The 27,348-nt window shown below is 38.8% G+C and overlaps 2 protein-coding genes across 2 annotated transcripts; one reads left to right on the top strand and one right to left on the bottom strand.

The window, feature by feature from the left end:
- Positions 1–704: 704 nt before the first annotated feature.
- Positions 705–27,348, bottom strand: rtf2 (replication termination factor 2). The gene is made up of 9 exons (XM_074641797.1): positions 27,149–27,348; positions 26,896–26,990; positions 25,291–25,384; positions 24,982–25,121; positions 24,496–24,574; positions 7,489–7,599; positions 7,153–7,207; positions 4,220–4,291; positions 705–1,968 (listed from the first exon to the last, which is right to left on the bottom strand). Exons 1-9 carry the CDS (start codon positions 27,215–27,217, stop codon positions 1,772–1,774), a joined length of 912 nt encoding a protein of 303 aa, XP_074497898.1. The 5' UTR covers positions 27,218–27,348; the 3' UTR covers positions 705–1,771.
- gcnt7 (glucosaminyl (N-acetyl) transferase family member 7) lies at positions 11,708–20,123 on the top strand. The gene is made up of 5 exons (XM_074641784.1): positions 11,708–12,014; positions 14,019–14,271; positions 15,488–16,229; positions 18,394–18,489; positions 19,677–20,123. Exons 2-5 carry the CDS (start codon positions 14,068–14,070, stop codon positions 19,916–19,918), a joined length of 1,284 nt encoding a protein of 427 aa, XP_074497885.1. The 5' UTR covers positions 11,708–12,014; positions 14,019–14,067; the 3' UTR covers positions 19,919–20,123.

The raw sequence follows: 27,348 nt of genomic DNA, 5'->3' as shown, positions 1-27,348 counted from the left end.
AACCTGACACAAGATGTCACCAAAAAGTCCATTCTCAGTGTTTGTGCCAGAGGTTTCAAGTTTTCAAGTTTATGCAAGTGGCATATTGGACCATGATTGGATTGTAAACTTGTCCTAATGTAACAAACTCCTGCTCATATACACGTACATGTTTTAAACTGAGATTTACAGTGAGTGTGTAACATTTTCAATGCATTACTTTTACTTGTAATTGAGTATTTTTACAGTTTTGCCATTTTTACTGAAGTAAAAGATCTGACTAGGCTACTTCCTGCACCACTGGGCTATCTGATTGTTTTGATCTCCTATATTGTAAGAAGACATTAGTGGACATCTGCCCAAGACCATATGTGTGGCAGCAACCTAGCAACTGTTTTAGTAATATTAATTGATAGTTAGATGCTGCCAGCTGGGCGTCTTGATCAACACCCTGAACACTAAACCTCATAACAGTCGCCGCTTTCACACCTCGTACATGTAAACACGTCAGCTGCCGCACATGAGCTTTATATAGTTTGTTTTTGGTGTGAATTTTCCCTTGAAGGGCACAACAGGGAGTTGTTGCTGCTGTCATCACAGGTAATTATTGCCCTTCCTTGCACATAGAGCTTTGTGTAACCAAGCTTTACATTACTGGCAAACTTGCTGTGTATTTTACTTGTAATACAGGCTGCACAAATACACAGTGAGGGAACAAAATTTAATTGAGTAGGACTGAATAGAAATTTATTTTGGTATTTGCTTGTTACATATGAAAAAAAGAAAAGAAATGGAGGAACACATTTTGTATCTTCTTTTAAAAAAAAAAAAAAACTGTCTGAAGAAGAACATGTAGAAAATATGATAATTCAATGTCACTGCATTTTGCTAATAAACTGGGAGCTAACAGAACATATTTTGTTATTTTTCATTTCAAATATCTTCCAAAAAGGAGAAAAACAGTGAAGACAGCCGGAAGCACCTTGATTTAGAAAAAAATATTGAAGCTTGTGGTGCTCAAGAATGAGAAACATCAAAACAATGTTCCTATTGTCCTGTTACACTACAGCTACTATGTTGTCTGCTTTTGTTCATTAATGAGTATCAAAAGCTTCAATAAATAAGCAAGACGTTTCAATCTGTCTTTACGTTGTTAATCTAATTTTTTAACAAACTTTTCAAGGAATCAAATAACTAATATGATGAATACAAATTACTTGAATGTCCTCTCCTCAACGTGTTAAATATGTTATATAAAGAAGAGATGTGGGAGATTGCTGGAGCTTATAAGGGGAAAAAATAATGTGTTCATAGAAAATAATTACTGAAGACTAGGGAGCTGCTTTAAAGATGTAGAGCTGTTTTGCCTTAACTGAAGAGTGAAATCAAGCCTATATACAGTATGATCCGAAACCATGTAGAGATCCCTTTAAATGCCTGCTCTCTGTCCACTAGGAGACAGCAGAGTGACAGAGATGATAAAGTCACCCTAGCATCAATTCTCAGAGCTCTTGTGACTAAGAACATGCTGAGGGAATACATGGGGGAGTCTGAACAGCTTGGGGAGCTATTAACAAAATGTTCACAACATGTAAACACTGAGGACTGGGGACTGAGGAGACAAGTTGGTAATGAGTCCGAACGTTGGTGACTGTATTAGAGGTCATGTGGGGGTAATGTGTGTGTGTTGGAGCTGGGTATGTAGAATTAGGTTTATCAGTAATGGGTCTTTAATGGGTCACAACTTCTGGAGCAATCTAAAAATGGTGATCTTGGCTCTGAGTGGTAGATACTAGAAGTGATACGGGGTGTGGGTGACCCAGTTGGATGTCTGAGCTTTAGTGCGCTTGGCAGAGCTGTGGGTGGTGAACAGGGATTTGAAGACCTCTGACTTCTCCGTCATTTCCTGGACGGACCTTTTGGTGGCGGCGGATGTCAAAGACTTGGCGCCTTTAGAGGAGCTGGAGGATCCGGAGGGTCCGGCCACATCTAGGTGGTGAAATGGAAAATGACAAGGGTGAACAAAAACAGCAGGATGAAAATAAGAACAAAGAAAAACAAGGCAAAGAATGAGACAAATTTAAGGAGAATAGGATTTTTACTTATATTCAAACCAGCATTTTTTTTTTCGCTTTTGTTCTAATACAGTTTTATAATTCTATGTTCATTTTGTTTGATAATAAACAAATGATCTCACTTAGTGATATTTATTCACTGAATATATGACTGGAAAACTGATGTGTTAAGAACAACAGGCCAGCTGGGCACTTGAGCAATTCTGTAGTATTTAAGCTCTCATTAAAGACAGAACCTGATGGACAGCTGATTATATGCACTACAAGGTTATCCTTTTTTTAATTATCTGGCAACAATTCAGAGAGAAAACCTGTCCATTTGAACCCCCTGAGACCTGCAGGATCCCGACAGACTTTACTGTATTTTAGCAGGTTCCGTTTTAGAGCTGGATTGAAGCTACAGATATCATATGAAACTAGAAAACTTAAGGGATTTGATTAAAATTTTAATTAACCTTTTAAAAATCCGACGGAGCCGGCTGCTATTCGATTTCCAGAGGTTGTAGTGGGTTCATTGGCATGCCCACTTTATGATAATCACATGCAGTTTGGGTTAAAAAACATGCTGTTTTTTGAATGCAGTATAAATGTGTTATTTTTGCCTATTCTCAAAATGGTGTATTTGATTATTTCTGCATACTGGGGTCCCTAAACAGTCTTGGAATTACATAAATTGGGTATGACTGTAAAGCTGAGACTCTTGTTGATCCAATGAGCCCAACTGTATTCATGTGTGATGATGTCAATCCCCATAGTAGCCATTTCATTGTAGTGAAACCATTTTTTTAAAAGATTGACCTCACTGTATAAAATGACCTGTGGTGACCTCTAGGATAATCACAGCCTCATGAAACTTTACAGCCACAAACTAGAGACCTAAGGCATTCAGAGGATGGATGGCTTTTGAAGATCGATTGACAATAAGAGGGTTTCTGAGCAGTTTCGAGAACAGAAGTGCTCGCTATCCAATCGCCTAAAAATGAAATTCTTGCAGAAATCTGCAAATATCAAAATGTTTTCATACCAAATCACAGCATGGCTTTTTCTATGGTGTTCCGGTAGGTCTAGGTGTCTTAATGTGGTATTTTGGAGGGATCGTTGATCATTTTATCAATTCTCAATTGGTAAAAAAAAGTTAAATTTAGCACCAAATCTGTGTAACAAATGGTATCAACTCAAACATTGCTGCAACAACTTATGAGACATAAGAGCATGAGAATGGCCATCATATTCTTCTATCATAATGTTCTAAACCCTTACACACTTTTACAGTTAATTTTAATTAAATATTTGTTTTTATTTATTTATGATTAATGACTAGAACAACTTGACACAGTGCTGAGCTGCATCTCAAATTAATCTTCAGGTTCCCAGCTTTCAGATGATGTACACCACTTCTATGTGACATCTACTGTTGAGCTGCTATCTCCCCCTAAAGACCCCCTATACCCCCCCCTAAAAAATACAAAAATGGGTCTATGAAAAAGAGAGGTGAAGTGGAAAAGGTTAAAGAGAAATCATAGTTTGCCTAGATTTTGTGTTTTATATGACAACAAGCATAAGCTTTGTGAAATGCTCCTTGGTGTTTACGGTCCCCATTGAAGACGCAACCTAATGGCCAGCTGATTATATGCACAACTAAGTTATCCTTTTTTATTATCTGGCAACGGTTCTCTTTGAGAATGACTGCCATGCTGTTTGAAGGTGGGGAAGACTTCTTACAGTAATTCTGGCAGACATTTTATGCTCAGCATTATACAATTTAGAGGTTAAAGATGCTAAATTTCAAATTGAGAGCATTAATATAGAGGAGTAATGTCTACCTGAGCAGAGAATGAAGTCACTCTCCCTCTGTGTGTGTTATAATCTGAGCTTCTCTGTGCTTTGTGTGTACCCCACTGGCTAGCTCATGGCCGGCACTCTGCACTACGTACATACGGCGGTTACCGGTGATGACGCCATCCGGACCCACACCGTCATCACGGAAGCGTAGCACACACCCACCGGTTCCCTCCCAGGTTAACACCGTTAGCTCCGTCAGAGCCGTGTGGTGGCAATCCCTCAATCATACATACCGTATGCTCGGAATTTTGAATTTAGCACATTTAAGTCAACATTAAAGCTTTGTTTGTCTGTATTTATCAAATAAAAGTGTGGTTAGCTACCTGACTGGCTGCTTTCATCACCATTTTGTAGTGAGCTCCCCGTTACATCCACTTGTGGAGAATGTGTGTCATCTGTGGGAAGAAACAACGAGTCAGACAGTTTGATTAAGACAGGAAACTTCATTCAATGCTTTGTGCAAGTATGAAATAGTTCTGATGTCAGAAAATGTTTATAATTAGATAAAAAATCATATATAATAAATCAAAACTTGATAATGCATTTTAAATGGTTACATAAAAGGTTTCTCATTCAAGTTTAATTCATTCTTTTTTTTGTTGTGAACATCTTAAAGAACACATTTATTTTTTTAATTCAACTAGAAGCCGTGTATCTACATGGAGAGTTTGTAATAATTATCAGTTTTCCGATGGTTTATCTGATAATAAACCTTTACAACCTAAAATAAGCTTTTCCCCAGCCGGAAGAGAAAAGCTGCACTTCGAGCTTTTTTTTTTTTTACTGTTTCATGGAAATGTTTTGATATCAGTAGCAAACATCAAGTGTTTCTCAGCAAGCATCCTGCTAACCTTTGACGTTAGAACTCAGTGCTGTTAGCAGCACTAAACAGGAAACCACACCATCTCCTAGAAACGGAGCACTAGAAGTCTCTGATCTAGGTAATAAACACGGGGCCAGACTAAAACTACTGAACCTGTTCCAATATAACTATTTATAAGATTGGCATTTCTTTGCTTATTCACCAGACTCAGGAAAGAAAATCAAAATTAGGATAGTAATAATACACATTACAGCTACAAAAGAGACCAAACTCTATGATTAATCCAAAACTATTCCCCTAAGGGTGCTTTCACACCTAACCTGTTAAAACAAACTCAGGTCTTTGTGCTCGGTTAATACGGTTTGTTTGGGGCTGGTGTGAAAGCTGTAAATTGATACCTGGTGCGGACCAAACAACTGAACCGAGATCACTTGAAAAGGTGGCGATTGTGAAACCTGTTCATGAAGCAATCTTATAATGCATGTGTATTATGCAAATGTGAGTATGCATGTCAGTGCAGGGTTTTTCCTTCAACAAAAGCTGTTAAAACTGCTGTGCTTGTATCGGACTCTGTGTACTTTTTCCAGTTCATTAAATCCATTAAAAAGCATGTAACAGCGATCCCACAGTAATACGCCCCGAATCAGTACTGTACAGGACGGCTCCTTTTCGTCCTGTCTCTACCTGTTAGTCATTATTCATGACATGCGGTCGATTTGCAGTCTAATAATACTAATAATGCTTATAATCAATTATTAATCAAATAACATAAATACACACATCAGAAGTGCTGCATAAACGTCTGTCAGTCACCAGAATTAGATTTTCCCACGTGGGTCCTGATGACGCAGGTTGACAATCGGCAAAATAGTCCAATCAACGAGTTACCTGTCGGTCTGTATAACGTCGTGGTTTACTCCTCTTGGATGGTTTGTAAAAACTCAGTGTGAACAGGAACGGTACCAGAACCAAAATTCAACAATGTACCATTTGTTTTCCCCTTGGTCCGGACCAAATGAACCAAACTACAGTTGTGAAAGCACCCAAAGTCTTCTGTCACTACATGACAGAATGGAGCCAATATGATTAAAAAAAGTTATTTTTATAAAACAGTCACTATATCCTGATAGTAGTGCATGAGACAGGTAAGCTGAAAAAAATCATGTGTCCTCCGGTGCTCCTAACGGCATCTGCAAGATTTCACAGACCGGAGGAAAACAACCAATCAGAGCCGAGCTGGAGTCCGCCGTCTCTGAGCAGCTGTCAATCACTCGCAAACTCTGATTAAACAGTCAAACTAGGCAGCGCTGATCAAATATGAATCAATATTCTGTTACTGTTATGCCTATTTCTTGCCTCAAATGTTTTCAGAAACGTCTTGTAGTGTACTGTTTAGCTGTAAAATGTTTCTGACCCGGCAGCCATGTTGAGATCAGTTGAGGAAATACCAAGCACCGCCCACCAGCCAGAGCACACTTTCTCATTTTACAGCTAAACAGTACACTACAAGATGATTCTGAAAGCATTTGAGGTGGGAAATAGGCATAACAGTAACAGAATATTGATTCATATTTGATCAGCGCTGCTTAGTTTGATTGGAGTTCGCGATTGATTGATAGCTGCCTCCGTTGAATGAACAGCCAATAGGAACGCTCTCTCAGAGCCATGAGGAGGTGCAGAGGTCTAGTTATCTCTCAGAACACTTGAATTACAATATGCTGAAAAGTTATTATGGGATTTTTGTCCAATGATGCCAAAAACATTCTGCCTACTGCAGCTTTAACAAGAGAGATGATGACTAATTAGCCTGAAAATGTCAGGTTCCCACAACAAGTATGAAGGAATAAATAGATGCAGTGAGCCTATGGAATATGACCAAACTAGTTTAGAAAACCACGTCTGACACAACACTGCAAAATCACAATAAACTGAAGGAATGATTAAATGGGGACACTGGTCATGGGAGTACAGAAAGTCGGTTTCCCGTTAGTGACACCAGTGCCTGAAACAAAGAGCGCCTCTGCTAACATCATGAAAAAATAAATACGCTTTTATGAAAAAAAAATTACCGTCAGGGAAAAAGAACAGATGAGACATTTCACAAAGCAAAACCCACATATTTAGTGTGACTATTACACTCCTATCTCCTGGCTAAAGGCAAGTTACATCATCCACCTCTCAGAGCAACATCTAAAGATAGCTGCAATATCTACAGACTCAAGTAGTTACAAGTTTTTATAGTAGACAATGGTGTCACATTCAGCAGTGTTATTCTAACACAGTATAGTATTTTTCCATCTAAATATTTAATACATATGCAAATTAAATGTTTGAATAACCCTGCTAACTCCACTACAGCACATTCAGAACATCATCCAGATGAACTAGTAAAGGTTATGTTACTTGTTTGGTTTTGGTAGGCTTTACACCTACCTTTTGATTCTGATGGTGTGGACACAACTTCAGCTGCTTTGCTCTTCTTTGATTTCTAAAAACAGGAGGGGAAATGTATTGATTACAAAACTTTCAAAACAGTTTTTTTTTTTTTTTACTTGAAAAATTATTCCAAAACAAATATTTATGATTGGGTTTATCAGTTTACAGTAATAACACATTTTGTCCCCGTGAAGACAAATACTATTCAAAGATAACAAGTCACTCTCAAGAACCCAATAAAATATTGTATAGTATTATTCAACGCCAACAACAACCCACTCTATCACATCATCATTGTGGATTAGTTGTAATTCTGTTCAGATTAAAACCCACCTTGGTTTTGGCTTTGGTGCGCCTCTCTCCCATCTTCTCCCTTAGCTTCTCCACCTCCTCCTTAGTGCCGTTGAGCACAATAAGATCCTCATATTTAAACGCGTCCCCACACTAAAACACAAACATGACAGCCCAGATAAGAGAAACTGACTGACACAGTAGAAAAAAAAATCCAACAACTGTAGAAACAGATCATAGAACCTAAAAACTTTGTGTTATATATGTGTTGAGAACTTTGTCTGAAGTAATGAGCATCAACTTGACCCTTTTACATATGTTTATGCGTGTATTTGTTATAGTGTATGGTATACATATCGATACTGAATATTTCAAACGGTTTTCGATACTCTTTTCAGTATCGATACACGAGTACCAGCTGCACTCTCTGCTCTCTCTTCTCTCTGAGAGCGAGTTCACAAACACACATTGCTATTTATCTGTTAATAACAATCTAAAATTGTAGTGCCCTCAATGTTGTGTACATTTTTTCCCATGGTATCGAAAATCAATATTTGTAGGTTAGGTTATATTTGTTGTCTCACGAGGGAGAATCTGTTTTGCAGCCAGGGTACACATGAAAACAAAATACAAAAAGACAACAATGACACATCAACACAATAAAACACAGAGCCAGATCAGGGAACGGACATTTGCACAGAAGTACACATATACAACCGTGCAAATACAATATGCAAATACAAGCAAACCTCAAAGAAAAAAAGTAAGTGAGATTAAGGATAAGAATATGAAAGTGTTGTGTTGTTCAAAAAAAAAAAAACATTCAGTATGAGCCACAGAAAAAAAAAACACATCTAGTGTGCAATAGTGCAAGGGAAGTGCAAGAAGTGTTCTCTGAACAGCTGTCAATCACTCACGAACTCCGATCAAATACTAGGCAGCGCTTCAAATATGAATCAATATTCTGTTACTGTTACATGTTGATAAGAGTATTAAATACTTGATAAATCTCCCTTTAAAGTACATTTTGAACAGAAAAAAGGGTGATTAATTTGCGATTAATCTGAGCCGCGGTCTGCCCGCTGCAGATGACATGCTGGAATCAGTCTGCAGAGCCCTTAAGCCCCGCCCCTGCTGCTGCACAAAGCGCTGTGTGCTTGTTTATTCAAAGTTTACTGATATTGAATGTGTCACATTTACAAATTGCACCAAATTCGACAAAGCACTCCCTTGGGTCCCCAGCAATACATCCGCCAAGTGTGAAGTTGATTGGATGAGCAGTTCTTGTGATATGCTTATTTACAGTTTGTGACTGAGAAGGACATGTAATGTGTTGACAGGATTCTCCCCGTCTCCTACTTTGACAAAAACATTTCACAAATATAGATTTGGGTGTTAGGCTAGTTTAACGATGTATTTCTCTGAAGAAGTTAACCCAATTTCTAAAAGGCATGATCCGGATACATCTACACCACATACAAATGTGTTAAGCCTCTAAAGTTCATGACATGATTAGGTGAAAAGTCCACAAAGCCCGCTTTAACAAGGTTCAGGTGCACAACAGATGAGGAGATGTTGCTTTGACTTGCAAAGCAATGTTTTGTATATCCAGCTTAATGAAACTCCTTAAAATTGTTTGTACCTTTGGTTGAGGTACCTGTGGCAGGAATACATAGACTGAAATGGCAATTAGTAAAATAAGTCAAGCTATTTTCCATACCTTATGAATACATTTATGAAGGATCAACATCCAGACTATCTCCCTGCCACTTCACTTCCATTTTCACTTTATTTGCATGCAGGCTGCTGCATTGGTTTACTCTGAGAGCGAAACCAAACTCAAAACACAGCGAAGCAGATGGAAACAGGCAAATTCAACTTCAGATTCAGTCAGACAGACACACGTCAATTCATGGTGTTTAGGGATGCAGTGACTATTTTCAAACATTTTAACCTGCCAAACATCCAGTCAGGATCGTCGATTCTACTGATTCTACTGTTAAATCCACTTTATTGGACCAGACTTTTAGGCATTTCCCTTTAAAAGGGGAACTATGACATTAGTAGACATGAACAAATCTCTCCCAAATCCAAAACCTAGAGTGCTAAAACTCAAACTTGTGATGTCATAGGGTATAAAGTGTGGAGCTGCTTCATAGATAATGAATGAGGAGAGTGGTTCTAGTTGATACTGAGAGCACCCAGGGGGATGTTCTGAGTATATGAGTGCACTTTCTGTTTCACAACTGAGATCACTAAAATAAAATAAAGCTCATTTGTGTATAAAAAAAGAAAAACATTCTGTGAGTCCACAAAATCAGCCTCCCGTTCATTGGCTTCGTCCGAAATCACATAATATGTACTACATCCCCAATATACAGTATGTACTAACGTTCAACATACTTTTGTGCTAATAAACAGTAGTATGTATCTTTTCCGACGCACTGAGCAGTAATTTACGCCGTCACTTCCTGAGGGCCTCCTTTGCCGGTTGGTGACATGTAACCATGGTAACCCGTGGCAACCTCATGTGACCAAAACGACGGTGCGTGAGAATCGAAGTCTGAATTAATTTTAAATATATATAACGCCTAGCAAAGTGAAATTTTATACTCACACTTATACTTACTTATGGATGTTACAAAGCTTTCCGTCAACATCTGTTATGAACGTTGTCGTCATATTGCATTGTGGGATATTTATGCTGCCATAGTGTCCAGCGTTGCATACTGTAATATTTCACCTGAAATAGTTTGCAATTTGCCTACTATTGGTTTCATTCAAACACAAGGTTCTGGACAAACTAAAAAATCTCACATGCTGTTTTAGCATATAAATAGCATGTTAGTGTGGAATTTTGGACGCAACTTTCTCCAGGGAGCAGCTCCAGACTTTTTTGCATCATTGTGCATGCGTAAGTGTGGGAAAGCATCAATACAGAGGAATTAATAGTCCCAGAAGCATGAGATGCCAAGCAACTGGACAACTAAGAACCCGTTATTAATGGGAACCGGTCCTCTAATCCCATCCCTGGTGTTTTCCCTGTCAAAGTGAGACTTTGAGACTTCCTTCTCTGGTTTCTGGCTTTGATAAAGAGGAACTCATGTTCACAAATATTGACTGAATTTATAGGCCGTGGAAATAGCATATTGGAATTCTTAATTATGGTGCTATTACCCTTCAAACATAAACTGATAACGCAACTATAGAGTACTTTGTTTCACTAAATCCAAACATGTGTTTGTTGAAGACCTAACTGAATTATGGTGGTTCATTTATCATTTTTTCACAGCCTGTTAATTCAGCACTAAAAATGGTAGATATGTTACGTATTTGATTTTCCCGAAACAGTTTGTAAATTGTTAACAGAAATGGAATATAGCAGAGGGCCAATGCATCACTGGGAAACGCTCACTCTCTGAAAAAAACAATCATTAAACACTGCTGTATTCCTCTAGGACAAGCTAAGTGGATTGCAAACATCTCTATTTCATCATTCACTCAAACGTACTACAATAAGCAGCATGACTGCATCAAAAAAAAGAAGGAAAAACACACCCATATGCAAACACAAATATTAAACCCCCCTGAGCAACCAGCAGGGGGGATCCATTGTGTTGCCGTAATGCAGGCTCAGTGGGTGTGAACTCCGGCCATGTGCTCTGTTCAACACAAGAGGGATAATCTCAGAAGCTGACCAAGCAGCAAACAAACTCTGTGTGTGCTGCTCTGAAGTCAGTCACTCTGCTGCTGCTATTACCGCAAATGACACAGACCACGGACGAGCTGAGAACCGTGTCATCAAGTCAGTGAACAACAAGTCAGAACGAATCCTGCTTCAGCACTAAACCAGCTAGGTGAAGAAGAAGAAGAGTGGTGAACGGGACAGAGAGAGACGGCACTCAGTGGGGAGACACTATGAATAATTCAACGCGTGTGTTTCTCTAATTGGGCAGATGAACTGGAATTAAAAAATCAATTTGAGAGAAACCTCAAAAATAATGGAAAGCGAGCAAGAGGACAAAAAAGAAAGATACAACACACGAGTGAGTAGGAAAGTGTATGGGGGAGGAGTGAAAAAACCTTAGGGAAAGAGAGAGCGTGTGTGTGTGTGTGTGTGTGTGTGAGGTGAGTCAGGTGCGTGCGTGCGTGGGTGCTACTGCTGGTAACCAGGCAGGGACGGCCCTCGTCTCGTGGGGATGCAGGGGGAGCGCCTTAATCAGCAATGCATACAACAAGAGGAAAAAAAAAAACTCGTATGCAAAGCACTCTGTCTCACTCTGTCAGGGTCTCGAGCTCAGAGAGCACAGTCTCCTACTCTCTGTACAAAACCATCCTGTGTCAACCAAGATTAGGTCATAAATATATGACAGAAACAACCACTACTACTACTCCTGCTGTTGTTGACAATGGCGCCAATGGACCTGACTTGTGTTCTTCTCTGGACTCTGGATGGATTGTAGTAACAAGCTCGGAGTAGCTGTTTGGGTAACAATGATCAGAACAGGCGCTGATGTCTAATGTTTTACTTCTTGGCCATACGGACTACAGACTGAACTGCCTCGAAGGTAAATAGCTCACCTTGCCCTGTCTTTGGCATTCTTTCTTTACATACTATATCTGCCTGTGTGTGTGTGTGTGTGTGTGTGTGTGTGTGTGTGTGTGTGTGTGTGTGTGTGTGTGTGTGTGTGTGTGTGTGTTGGAATGGAAACAAGATTTAGATGTTTTATCTAGTGAGCAAACATTAAAAAAAAAGATATAAACCCAAAATGAATGTTAGAAATATGAAATGATTATTATCTAAAACCACAGACAAACGAGAAAATACCACTAAAAGCAATCAAGCAACAAGCTATCCCTTATTCACATGCTGGGTTGTAGTTGAAGGAAGTGTCAGTGAAGGAAGGTGTGTGTGTGTGTGTGTGTGTGTGTGTGTGTTGGCAACATCTCGACAGAAGATTAGAAACGTACATATTTCCATGGCAGCCCCCCCCTATGGATATCTGTATCTTTGGTGTTGTTTTCGAGAAGAGCAGACTTGAACAGCTTCACTGACATGGGATTAAGAACAGTCCTCAGAGACTCGGATGTTCCTCTAACACTTCTGTAGTCTCTAGTCTGCTTCATAAAGAATAATCTGCTCACTGGTTCAGCTGATAACAACTTTTGAGTTGTTGTATCCTGCATTATGTTTCATTTAACTATTATTATACTACTATAAAAGTGAGTAACTTTCAGTAAAATGAGAACTTTATTACAATAAAAACACTTGAAAGAGCAACTTGTGATTCACTTTTATAAAGAAAGCGAGATTGATGTCAAGTATTAGGAAGGTTTCGGGAGTTAAGCATAAACATGTTAACCTTGGACAGCTGCCATCACCCAAACTAGTTTGTTTTAATAACTATTCTGTCAGAAACAATTGAGAATGCCTTATATTAAGAAGATAGTAAAAAAAATAGGCCTTTTTGACATACACTATAGTAGTCCATAATAATAGTAATTAATTCTCCTTCCAAAATGGTAGGCTATTTGTGCCTCTATATCAAATACTACTAAGCAGTTTGGGAGGTTCAGTGTCCTTATGAATATTGTGTTTTATATGACAAACCGAGACTGCAAGGCATCAAACCTATTACTCGGGTACTGCCCTTCTCTCAACTATTGTTTAGTCTGTCTGAAATCTATTCTCAAATCTCTCAAAACATGTTGTTTGTTTACTTATTGCAATCTGTTGAACCTTGCACATGTGGCTCCTGAAGAATTTCTGAGTTTTCAGACGATCCACCAAAGCTTGTTCAGAGAGTCTATATAGCATGTTTCAATTAAAGCCGCATTTGCTTTCATTATTTTACTGTTTTTCAGTGAATGACATATTAATATAAATTATTTGTTTAAATCTATGAAAAAAAATAGACATTTTTTTTGTCTGCAAAATGAATCAGCTAATTTCATAACAATATGAAACAAAGGAAAGCAAACTATAACCATACACTGTCTGTTATTTGTACATGATAACTGTCTCAAAATTATAAGTAATACATTTTCTATTGATCAACTAGAACACTGCAAATTTCCCCACTGCGGAACTAATAAAAGGAATATCTTATCTTATCTCTGTTATCAACTAGCTAATCATTTCATAAATAGTTAATGCATGTTCCTGAAATGAAAAAAATATAGTAATAAATAACTAATAACTAAATAATTAAAAAAAATCCATGACTGAATTTAAAAAGATTTAAGTATTCTACACTTTGTCAACTGGTGGAATTTGTTACTCTGCACCATTATAAAAAGACTAAATGAAGATCCTATATAATTTACTTCAGGAATGCTACTTTTAAATGTTGTGTTTCAGAAAGATGAACCAGAGACAGTGTGTTGCCAGTTATGCGTCACATCTCAAATAACAGTTATTAATAGACTAAATTCGGTACACTAAACTACATTTCTTGATCTAAAAACTGGCTTCATCAATTAGTGCTAACCTACATATTTAACCCTATTTAATATCCCTCAGGGGTTCAACACCCGACTGCAAATAACCAATGTGGATGTCTTTATTGCAGGAGTTTTATCTGTGGTGGTGCTGTTTGGATACGGTGAAGTGGGGCTATTATGCGCCAGCTTGAGGGGACGAAATGCAGCTTCTTGGTGTGCCTGGGGATGAGTATTATTATCTGTTCAGTCATTTACATGAGGACTAGGATACCAACAGAGCCCAAGCCAGAGCCCGCGAGTTGCAGGCCCTTCTCCGCTGAATGTAAAGCTTTGCTGCCCGGTATGGAGGAAGGAGAGGAGTGGTACCGCCGTGACTGCCAGGTATGTTTATTATTATTATCGATTAGAATATTTAATCGCAAATTAATCTGACATTTTTAATCTGTTCAAAATGTACCTTGAAGGGAGATATGTCAAGTATTAGATACTCTTATCAACATTGGAGTGGGCAAATATGCTGCTTTATGCAAATGTCTGTATATATTTATTATTAGAAATCAGTCAACAACACAAAACAATGACAAATATTGTCCAGAAACCCTCACAGGTACTCATTTAGCATAAACATATGCTCAAATCATAACATGGCAAACTGCAGCCCAACAGGCAACAACAGCTGTCAGTGTGTCAGTGTGCTGACTTGACTATGACTTGCCCCAAACTGCATGTGATGAAAGGGGAGACTAGGGATGCACCGATACCGATACCGGATCAGATATCGGCTGATATTGACTCAAATAGCTGGATCGGGTATCGGTGTGAATGGGGCTGTAATATTTCATTAAATTCTATATTTATATACTATATACACAGTATATATTGGAATTTTAATTCCTGTTTTAGTTTTGACCAATTTCTTGCTGCATTAAAAAGGTTTACACTTGAATTGTAATCCCTGTTAATTTCTAGGATTTTTTTACCAAGTTGCCGGTGTACAATTTATTACTTTAATAATAAATTACAATTCAGTTCATTTATATCTATGTATTTATATCTATCTATACATTTTGTTTTACAAAGTTAGGAAAGCAATGTTTAAGTCAAGCCTGATGTTGCCTTACACATAAAAGAATGATCCCAGTCACTTCCACACAGTGACGCATACAGCTTATTTATTAAAGACTGGTATTGGATCGGTACTCGGTATTGGCCGATACCCAAAGCGCAGGTATCACTGTCGGTATTGGGACTGAAAAAGTCGGATCCTTGCATCCCTAGGGGAGACTCGTGGGTCCCCATAGAACCCATTTTCATTCATATATCTTAAGGTCAGAGGTCAAGGGACTCCTTTGAAAATGGCTTTGCTAGTTTTTCTCGCCAAAATTGAGCGTAAGTTTGGATATGGTTATTTAGCCTCTTTCGGACAAGCTAGTGTGACATGGTTTAAATTACTTTTGTTTTTGTAATGATATTCGTAACCGACCCTGTAATACTTGCTTTGCTACCTCAAACTTTGTCTCGTTGCTCCGTGTCTTTTGATTGCTTTGTTAAAAAATGACAGGCATAGTGTTAATATATCTTTTTTTTCTGTCTATAGGTGGAAAGCTTTATTCTGAATAGTCGCATGCAGTGTTCCAATTTGACCAGAGACCTACACTTCATCACAAGACCTCTAAGTCGCGAGGAGGAGGACTACCCTTTAGCATTCATTGTGACTGTTCACAAGGAGCTGGAGCTATTTGTGCGTCTGTTGCGGGCCATTTACATGCCACACAATGTCTACTGCATTCATGTGGATGATAAGGCCTCGCTGGAGTACCAGGCGGCTGTATTGAAGCTGGTCAGCTGCTTTAAAAATACCTTCCTCTCCAGCCGCAGCGAGACGGTGACGTACGCTGGGTTTTCCCGCCTGCAAGCGGATTTGAACTGCATGAAGGATCTAGCAAAGTCCGAGATAGGCTGGAGGAAGGTGGTGAATCTCTGTGGACAGGATTTCCCTGTCAAGAGCAACCTGGAACTGGTGCGGTACATGCAGAGCAAAGAGTGGAGGGACAGAAATATGACGCCCGGGGTCAAGCAGCCAGTGTCTATGAGGCACAGGACACAGTTCCAGCACAGCGAGATAAAGGGCTCACATGTAGCTCGGAAAGGGTTCAGAGCGAAGAAAGGTCCTCCTCCACACAATCTGCAAGTTTATTTTGGAACAGCCTACTATGCTCTCACAAGGGATTTTGTAGACTTTGTTCTGAAAAGCCCAATAGCCCAGGACCTCTTGGAGTGGTCCAAAGACACGTTCAGTCCAGACGAGCACTACTGGGTGACACTCAACCACATCAAAGGTAAACTGCCTGTTTCAAAGCATGTACACTACATGTGGTGGGAAGTTCTGCAGCACAAATCCTAGAATACATCTATTAATTATTAACTGGTGTGATTATAATGTTTAAACAAAAGGAGATGTGAGATACAGAAACACAATCAATGCAACAAGGTCAAACAGCATATTTGGCCTTAAACACAGGCTCATTGACTGGGCTTTTATGGCAGCATTTCAACTGCGCATGAGCTGTGTGATCCAAAGCAGCAGGATGGTAAGGAAGAAGACCTGTGTTCAATTCCTTTTTTTTGAAGGGCAACATTTTCTGCTGATGTCAGACGTGAGAAAAGTTACTGGTAGCAGCGTCACCAACGTAAAAACTGTGGAGTTTGGAGTCTTAGATTGGCCTTAACGTGAGCCACAGTGTTACTGAAGCCATCACACATTGTAGCACAGGCACATTAGGAAAAATATTACAGCTGTCAATCAATTAAAATATTTAATCGCGATTAATCACATGATTGTCCATAATTAATTTGGAATAATCGCAAATTAATCGCACATTTTTCATTTGTTCAAAATGTGCCTTAAAGGGGGATTTGTCAAGTATTTGATACTCTTCTCAACATGGGAGAGAGAAAATATGCCTGTTTTATGCACATGTTCTGTATGTATAATATAATATATGTATTATTGGAAATCAATTAACAACACAACACAAACTAATGACAAATATTGTCCAGAAACCCGCACAGGTACTGCATGTAGCATAAAAAATATGCTCAAATCATAACATGGCAAACCAAAGCCCAACAGGCAACTACAGCTGTCAGTGTTATGACTTATGACCAAAAACTGCATGTGATTATCATAAAGTGGGCATGTGTGTAAAGGGGAGACTCGTGGGTACCCATAGAACCCATTTTCATTCACATATCTTGAGGTCAGAGGTCAAGGGACCCCTTTGAAAATGGCCAAAATTTAGTGCAAGTTTAAAGCGTTATTTAGCCTCCTTCGTGACAAGCTAGAATGACATGTTATCAATGGACTCCTTGGGTTTTCTAGTTTCATATTATACCAGTATCTTCACTCTAGCTCTAAAACTGAACCCTCCACCCGGTTTTCCTCCTACACTAAAAAGACAAGCATGTTAGTAAGTTATTAGGAAATACTGGCATTGGTCTTTCCCAACTAACTGCAGACAGGAAATTAGTCAACATGGTGGTTGAAATGCATTGGGCTTATTTCCCTTTAGGTAAATCAGTAGTGTACCAAACGGTATTCTTTTGGTAACATATCTGTCATGAGGTGGCAATAAGACAACATGTTGTTGCAACCAATGTAAAATGAAATTATTTTTAAGAAATACTACAACTTGAAAAGATGGCACTATTGTTTGCTTGAAGTATTTCCTTCATTTTTATCCCACACATAAGACACAAAGGAAAGCTACAGCTTAAGAACTTATTGATCACATATTGTTTAAAATGAACATGATTATATTAACTTTAATACTCATGATAAACATCTATAGTGATCGTCAACAATATTGTATCAGGAGGTAAATCAATGAAGTGTAACAAACGGTATTCTTTTTGTAACATATCTGTCATGAGGTGGCAATAAGACAGACTTTATCTTAGGAAAGAGGGCCAAAGGGTGGAAGAGAGAGAGAGAAGCCTATTCTTAATGTCTAATCTACAGCTTTTACATTGAACTCTCACAGACTTTAACTGATATTTATATTCATATTGATCATTTTGTCGTAAGCAATTCCTTAAAAATCGTTGTAATTTTTCCAGTATTTAGGATCGCTAGTGTGAAAATAAGGCTAAGATAAATGTGCACTGCTCTTAATAAGAGGTAGGAAGGTTAACAAGACATGTGAATGAGGCGGAGAAGACGCCACACTCGAAAACAAAGATGCCATTTATGCTTTAGGAAGTGTTTTCAAGCAGTTCTTTTGGATTTGGATTTTAGATTCTGGCTGGCAGATTCTTTCCCCCACCTCCGATAAAGAGCAGCACACAGCCGCTTCCCTAAGCTTTTCTATGGGAAGCATCAGCCCGGGACTATCTCCCACACAGTGGATGTGACAGTTCCAAACAGGGTTAAGTAATAATAATACTTATAATGCAGTTAGATCACATCATTATAATGTTTTTTTTCTGGCTATGTGTTTGAAGAAGCTCCAGGCAGCCACATAGAAGGAGGTTGGTCAGGAGAAATCCGGGCACTCAAGTGGAGGGATCAAGAGGGAAGGTCACACAATGGCTGCAAAGGTACAGTACAGAAGTGCATGTATAATAATGAGGTGTTTGATTAATCACTGTACCACAGAGCTTATCTGTGATCTAGCTTGAATTCTGTTCTGTCTTATTCAACTGTGTATAAAGAGTGGTGCAGGGATGACGTATTTTTGTAGGCCAACCCGGAAGTCAGCATCGCCCTGGTTCCCTCCACAAAAAGCCAATGGGACTTTTCCATTGGGTTTTGGATTATTGCAGAAAATAAGCTCTGTGGCAAACACACGTTTATGATACTTACACGTTTTGTTCAGCAAGTTATTATCATCAGTCATTATCTTCACAAATGAAAAACACTTTTATAGTTTTTGAAGCGTAAATGCAATCGCCAGAAGTAATAAGGCTATAAATGAACTACACCACAGTCACATGACTTCACGTCACCACTAAGCTTAAGGTGGACTGGTGTTTGGCGTGATGATGTTTAGTAGTCTCATTTAGCCACTTGTTAGCAACCACCTTTTTTTTTTTAAGACACATAAAAGCTTCAAAATTCACAAGTGAGGTATTTACTGGCGAATTTTATATCGTAGAACAAATCGTAAAAATCTCTTCGGCTTGTGTTAACCACAGACCTTATTTCAGGCATCTAACTAAAAAGTCCTTCCAAAAGCCCATCGACTTCGAGACGAGGGAACCGGAAGTGCTAAAATGTTAACTAATTTCCGAGTTTTAGCACTCTATTGTGAATTATTGATACCATGCACTGTAAATGTCATTGGAACAGAATATGTTATGTAATTAAAAACAAATTATCAAATCAGTACGTTTGTGGGCAAACTCAATAACACATACAGTACAAGTACTAATAACTATTTCTTAACATTAACCTACCTTATACTCTATCTCTGTCCTATGACATAAACATTGTCTGCTCTTCACTCTGTCTTATGTTTGGCTCTCTGGCTCCAGACAGGATTACAGGACTAATTACTGCCAACGGCAACACAAGATTCACTCAACAAAAGATTATAAGAGGACAGATATGAGGCTTTATCTGATATGACGTACTCTTCAGTGGGTTTAGTCTGTGTTTTATATGATCTTTTATTGGTTAAAGATTCAAAATAGGATTTTAATGAAGCAATAAAATGTTTGGCAAAAACAGACTCAAGACCTGAAATCTAATATACAAGGCCTAAATTGTTGTTGTCGTTTTCCAGGGCATTACGTACGAGACATCTGTATCTATGGAGTGGAAGATCTGCCATGGATCGTCAAGACGAACAGCATGTTCGCCAATAAGTTTGAGAGCAACACCTTTCCCGAGGCCCTGGATTGCCTGGAGCAGTGGCACAGGAACAAGGTGTTGAACCAGGCAACTGTTCCCATAGAGCCGTCATGGCTGCTGGCCACACAGGGCAACTCAAGCAGCAGCTACTTCAACAGCATTGCTGGAGCATGAAATCGCCGTTGGTATACACCAACAAAAGTCGGGCTACATGTAGTTTGCAGATTACTTGCACTCTTGAGAACTGAGAACTGAGAACTGAGAACGGCAGGAGGAACCACGGTCCACTTCCTCTGCAGCCCGGCTACGGTTCACACACACGTGTTTATCTATGAAACTGTAATGGCTGCTCTTTTTCGATAATCATAAAACAGACAGTGTGGAACAAAATAACTTTACAGTAAAGTACAATGAATTCTATTTAAAAATATACAAGAATATAACAGATACTATTTACGACAACTGCACTACACAAGGTATTGAATAAACAACCGAACATGCATTTCCATCCATCCATCTGCAACCGCTAATCCCGTTAGGGGTCGCGGGGGGGCTGGAGCCGATCCCAGCCGACATTGGGCGAAGGCAGGGTACACCCTGGACAGGTCGCCAGTCCATCGCAGGGCTGACACATAGAGACAGACAACCATTCACGCTCACACTCACACCTACGGGCAATTTAGAGTCCACAATTAACCTAACCTGCATGTCTTTGGACTGTGGGAGGAAACCGGAGTACCCGGAGAAAACCCACGCTAACACGGGGAGAACATGCAAACTCCACACAGAAGGGTTCCAAGCCGGATTCGAACCTGCAACCCTCTAGCTGTGAGGCGCCAGTGCTAACCACTGCACCACCGTGCACATGCATTTCATAGTTTAATTTAATGAAATATTTAATATTTTTTAATTTAATACTGTTCAGTGTGTGGTCCAGTTAAAAAGAAAAACACTTGTAAAGCTATTGTCTGTTTTTATTTTTAATTTAATTAATTAAAGAGTAGCAGGTGTAAACAAACAAATAAAGATGACGATGAAAAAAAGTCTCCCTTTTTCCCTTTTTAAAAACAAGACCCGAGTCAATAGCCATGAAAGCTCACAGCGGCTCTGTGAGGCTGCTCTTTGAGCAAAAAGTTAACATCGGCATGCTAACATACTCACAAGGACAATGCTAACATGCTAATATTGAGCAGGTATTTTGTTCACCACCTTAGTTCAGCGTATTAGCACACTAACGTTTGCTAAATAGCCCAAAACATAAGGTACAGCAGGGGCTCAGTAAAGAGAAAAGGCCTTTGCTCCTTTGTTCCTAAAATACATTTACAATCATTTTAAGTTCTCGGTGGGTCGCAGGAGACTTTATTAGGGTGGCCAAATACATTTATAGAATTTCTTCCATAGTCTTTTATTTGAGATTTATATCTGCAGTACACCTTTAAGCCACATGAGAGAGCCTGAATGTTCGTATTGTTCTGATAATTGTAGCCTACTTATAACAATAAATCTAACAGTAAAGGCTAGCGTACATTGTGTTTGTTTTACTGATGAGGAAATAAAATGACATTGCCTGTTAACTCCTCCTAAATGCATTTATAAAGTATATAACGTGTATATGTTTTCAACACCACATGTAAAATATTAAGTTGTGATTTATCAAACATATATGTCTTCAAAATGGTTGTTTTACCTATTCAAGATAATAAGGTGATGTGAATATGGCAGTAAAAAATGGTCAGGAATGTTCATTTACGCACAGATTCGCTGTACTCGCGATTTATAGATAAGTCTATTGTGAATTGGGTCACGATGGTTTGTCCTTTTCAAAAAGTGGGTCCCCAGAAAAAAGTTTGGGAAACACTGACCTATAAAGTCAAGGTCAACCGAACTTGCTCAAGGTTCGTCTTGCCTTAGACAGGCTGCCTTGTGGCTTTTAATTAGCTTAGCTAAGGTTAGTGTTAACAGGGGTTATTCAACATTTGGATATTAATCCCTACACTTTCATTGGCAGATCAGTTTTACAAAGGTGACCTGCTTAGACAAAGAACTGCAGGTTCTGATCAGTTTAGGTGAACTTCAAACCTCTAACACACATAAAGAAGGTAAAACACACTGCCCTAGTGTATTCAGACCACTAAAAACACAAGGGGCTGATTAAGTGTGGACGTGCTGCTTCAAGGTACAGGTAGAAGATGAAATACGAACCAGGAAGTCTACCATGAAGAGTTATCAAATGCATGGAAATAAAGCAGACTTCATATTCAAAAAGAGGAACAGGGAGAAAGAGAGGCCTGATCTCCATAGCCCCGTTTCGACCACAGATCCAACTGAAAACCTTGGTCGGGGGGTAGTACTTTCTGAAAGTACCAGACCTTTCGGGGTGGAGTTTGCAGTGATGATCATCACCGATTGGTCAAACACACACAGCACTGCTGCTTCAACTCGTGTACCGCATCATTGATAAAACAAGGAAGTACTCTAGTATCGATTAGGGACCATTTCAGGACGAGGGGGGGAGCATTCTTCTTTGTTTGATTAACATTAAAAGTAAAGTTAGACTCTGCTGTCAGCTTCTCGACTCATTTAAAGAAAGACAGCGATAAAAAGAGAGAGATATCGTGTGAGCGAGCTGAGAGGGTGAGCGTTAGAGCAGAGAGAGATGTAGCGTGGCGGTGCTTTGAATGAGAGAAAGAAAAGATCTTTTCTGATTGTTTCACAGCGTTAATGTTCTAAAGCACAAATAAATAACCCTCAAACACTCACGTGATGATTTACTGTGGAGACAGACACTCTTAGTTTCACTTTCCTCTACTGCATTTCATTCATTACATCCTACAGGCATCAGTAAATATCGTCGCAGTGAGACAAAAACGTTTTTTTTCCAGCATGTTTTTTAGATGAAACAGGCGGACACACTGAACTGCAGGCTGCAGAGTGTGTTGACTGCTGCAACCAGCAGCCATTGTCCCATGTCATGTTGCTTTTTCATACGTCAGCGGACTAATTTGCCTATTATTCACAGGTCTTTAGACCGTGGTGGAAACGCAGACAACATTGGGCTGAAGAAACCTTTTAGGTCCTTGAAAAGAAGTTCCAGGGACTAAAAGTCACAGGACCTTTTGGTGGAAACTCAGCTTATGACATATATGCTCTGGACCCTCACAGACTATTCAGGCCTAGGCTTGTCCAGTAGTTTACATTAAATGTGTCATTTCATGTTACAGATCACTATAGATGCAAAAGTGGCCCTCTAAATGCAAGGAAAGATAAAAACATTTTTTAAAAAACACAATGGATATTACTTTTACAGCACTGGTCCAAAATGTAACAAACTGTTCATTGTGTGAGCTAAACATAACCATGTTTTTTTTTGCTTGGAAATGTGAAGTCCTATAACTATATTCTCACATATTCAACAAATTTGCCAACAACTTTCTACACTATGTCAACCAAATGAGAGATTAAATAAGAAGCAGGCAAAGCCCGCCTAAATGTCAGTGGCTATAAATACTAATAAACTGTGTGTTTCCTAATAAGTCTATCTAAGGAGAAATCTCTGTAGACATAGTAAGTTTCCCACAAGAGGCACTGGAACTTCTATTATGGTTTCAGACCCTATTTCTGTCAAAGTCAAACAACTGATCCGTGCCAAGATGCTTTCACCTCCACAGAAACAACAACAACAGACTGGATATGATCTGCTGTCTTCTACCTCATAACAGCATGTGCATGAGAAATTACGACCATTGCTTTAAGGTTACTTAAACCATGTCAGGACCACAAATTGTTTATAGGCTTGCTTTTGATTCTCATGTGGCTCCATTTGGGTCATTGTCAGAAACGGCTCAAAAAGAGGATAAATAACCCTATCATGCCATTCCTCGAAGAGTGGTTGAATATTTCCCAGAATATATATTTTGACTGGAAATTCCCATCCCTAGTCGCTACGTGTTTTTTTATTACTTTCTTTTACGGTCATTTTGGATTACATATAAACACTATTAACACAAAACTGATACGATATTCTATTCATCTATTTGTATCATAAACCTGTAAACCGTTTGCAAAATTATAAAACAAAATATGAAACATTAGACTTTAAAATGACAGGTGAACCACCCCTCAATTACCCCCAAGCTAACAGTAAGATTCTTAAGATAATAGTCTGCCGTAGTGGTCAGACTGTCTTCACAAGTATGTTTACTGATTTGTACAGATCATAATTTAAAAAATTATATTAAACACGATTAGAAGTATTTCTAGTCTACTTAAGACCTTATATAGTATAGATAAAACTGTTTGGGGGGCTGTGTAAATGGTGCAAATGTTAAGTTTTTATTTTAAGCTACACAGATTTTCTGGATGGCTGACAAACAACTAGTGTAGACTGTACACTGTGAGATTTCCCAAACCTCCCAAGGGAGCTTTAAAACATTACGCTTCAGATTTTGAACACACATTCTTATCTATCTGAGCAACAGATTGTGCATCTGGAACCAAGCCGATGCCAGACTGCTAGTGTGTTATCTACATTGATAACAATGCTGCGTATTTACCCAGCATTAGCAGTGAGAGATCAATGAAGCAGAATCACTGCCAAACATTGAGAGATCAGCGATGGAGAGGTTTAGTGGGAGGAAAGATTCTAAATCTCTAAGATAAATGAATAAAGAAATCATAGTTTGCTGACCATTGGTCCATCAAAGAAAGTGGGAATACAGTGATTGAGGAAAAAAAGATGAAATATTGCTCACCTTGTGGCAGATTTCTGTCTTGACCTCCTTCAGGGCCCTGTCAGAAAAGACGCAGCCACAGGTCTGCAGGTAACAGAACCTGAAAATGGAAACGTTGGGGTATATTACATACATTTTTAAACTATTTGGGCCAGCTCCTACACAAAGTGAACTGTCAATACCTGTATGTGAGTATTGTTCTAACTTTGTTTGATCTAAACATTCGGATGAAATTTAATACCGATGATTTAAAATGTCTTCGCAACACATATTGAACATATATTGAATGTAATAATATAATGAGATCAACAAACTTGCCAAAAATCGAATAAGTCTGATGTGTATATACTGTACATATTAGACTACAGCAAACTGGATGCACAAAGTTTATCTTTAAAACAAATGGAGAACTTTTTTGATTATACTTGATGCATTATACGTGACGCAGTAAAGCAACAGCCTCTTTTTTTTTTTATCGATGTGGACCTTTTACTTATTGCTTGTTACCTGTGCTTGCCATTCATCTCCAACCCAACAACAGGGCAGATGAACATGCCACAGTGGATGTCCTCATATCGGTCTCCTTTAGTAGTCCTTCTCTCTCCCTCCCACTCAGGGTTATCAGTCAAGTTCAGTTCCTTTATGTCCTGCAGAGGGAGTAGATGGATAAACATGCAAAAAACTCAATATGAAATCAAGTGCACACGAGTCTCAACACCTCCGTCACATACACACACAAATAAAACGTAAACACCTGCATGTGCTCCGTTTGCACAGTTCTGACTTTGAATGTAGAAAACTTCAGTGTCAACATACCTTGATCCCACGGATGTGAGTTACAGCCTCAGTATTGGGTCTCTCAGCAGTCTTATCCAGAAGGTATTCAATGATAGCATCTTTGTTATAGAGCCTGAAACATAACATGGATCAGACTTTTAAGACATAGTGGGCTGGAATAAGCGGATATTTAAAAAATGGATAGATGGATGAACAGGGTTAACTGGTCATGAAGCTTATTAGTTTGTGAGACGTACTGCAAGTACTTAACACTAGCTTTGACACAAACACAATATCTCATGTGTTTTAACCAAAAAACTGTGAAAAGCAATAAAAATATGAAGGAAGAAAGGCAGCAAATGAAAGCCAGCTCACAGAAGCTGTTTTCTATTTCACCTTGCTTTTCCACTCCTTTTATTTATCTTCATTTCATTTAAAAATGTATTTCGAACATGTAGAATACAAAAAAAATAAAATAAAAAAAATAAAGCAAAAGAATGATCATACCAACAAGTGGACAGTCAGAAACAAGTAGTATTTACATACAATGAAAAGCATTGGAAAAATAAATTGTCAAACACTTGATGCCTTGATTTACCTATTTGAACAGGAGTGAGAAGAAGTATAAACTTATTTAATCCCACCCCTTCTCCATAAGTCAAATATTAATTATTAATTGACTTATAAATTATAATTATACTGTAGGTTTATGGACCAAAAGTCTATGTTTGACTTGGAAACCGAAAAGGCTATTCTATACATTCTTCACTACAGATTGCCATTCCTTGATTATTGCAAATGTTTTTATTTGTGTCATTATAGTAATAGAGTGATCAGGAAGGCCAGCTCTGTCCTGAGATGCCCCCTCGACACAGTGGAGGTGGTGGGAGAGAGGAGGATGATGGCTAAGCTGTCATCCATGATGGAGAATGACTCCCACCCCATGCAGGACACCATCTCAGCACTGGAGAGCTCCTTCAGCGACAGGCTGCCCCACCCAAAGAGTGTGAAGGAGAGCTATAGCAGGTCCTTCCTTCTTGCAGCTGTCAGACTCCACAATCAGCTCTGCTCCCAGTAGACCACAATCAGCTCTGCTCCCAGTAGACCACAACCAGCACTGCTCCCAGTAGACCACATACACTTACACACCAAAAAACTGACAAGAACTGCACTTTACTGTACACCAACTGTCTATCAGTACTACTCACACTGTGCAATATAATTTTCCCCTTGTGCAATTTTGTTAATAGTCTGTTTATTGTCATACTGTATATACTGCTCTTATTTTTATACTTCCTTCTATTTAAATGGTTCATATTTTGTTACACTTTGTTTAGCTCTTTTTTTTACTGTGTTAGCTGATGCATCTTGTTTTTTGCAATATCCCCTTTGCTGCTGTACACTGCACATTTCCCCACTGCTGGACTAATAAAGGAATATCTTATCTTATCTTATTATTCCCCAAAATACCCTACATTGTCTTTATTTTTTGTTTTATACACTATTATATTTAGTGTGAATTCTCAGTTAGCAGCTTTCACATGTAAATGCATTTTCTGCTCACACAGTGCCACACATCATCAAGTCATCCTGTCTCCTCTTTGCAGCTGATTGATATAAAACAAACAGAGAGCAGACTCTTACCTCCCCATATCACAGGACACGATGGGCCGTCTGAGTTTCTCCTGGCTCAAGGCACAGTATTTCCATTTGGCAGCCAACTCTGCATTTTTATCAACCTGTGACGCATAAACATGAATGTAAGAGCAGAGCCATACACAGGTAATAGTAGTACAATAGATATAAACTAGTAAAACTCTGTCAGCCTGTTAGCTGGCTAGTTAGCATCATACAGCTAACATATGAGGAAGGAAGAATAAATAAGAGAATAACAAACCTTCTCCACTTTTTTGGGACCTTTCACCAACTCGTGTCTTTTAGGAATCGTGCCTCCATCACATCCCATGTTGAAAGCAGACTTTGTGAAGTTTAATCACCCAGTTATGTTAATATTAAAGATGAACAAAGCTACTAGCTAGCATGCAGGAAGTTCACAGGTTGTAAACAAACAACGACAGCGCCGCAACTCTCGCGAGA

This window comes from Sebastes fasciatus, chromosome 1 (genome assembly GCF_043250625.1).
Source record: "Sebastes fasciatus isolate fSebFas1 chromosome 1, fSebFas1.pri, whole genome shotgun sequence".
Classification (NCBI taxonomy): Eukaryota; Metazoa; Chordata; class Actinopteri; order Perciformes; family Sebastidae; genus Sebastes; species Sebastes fasciatus.
This window is presented reverse-complemented; position numbering and strand designations above follow the sequence as displayed.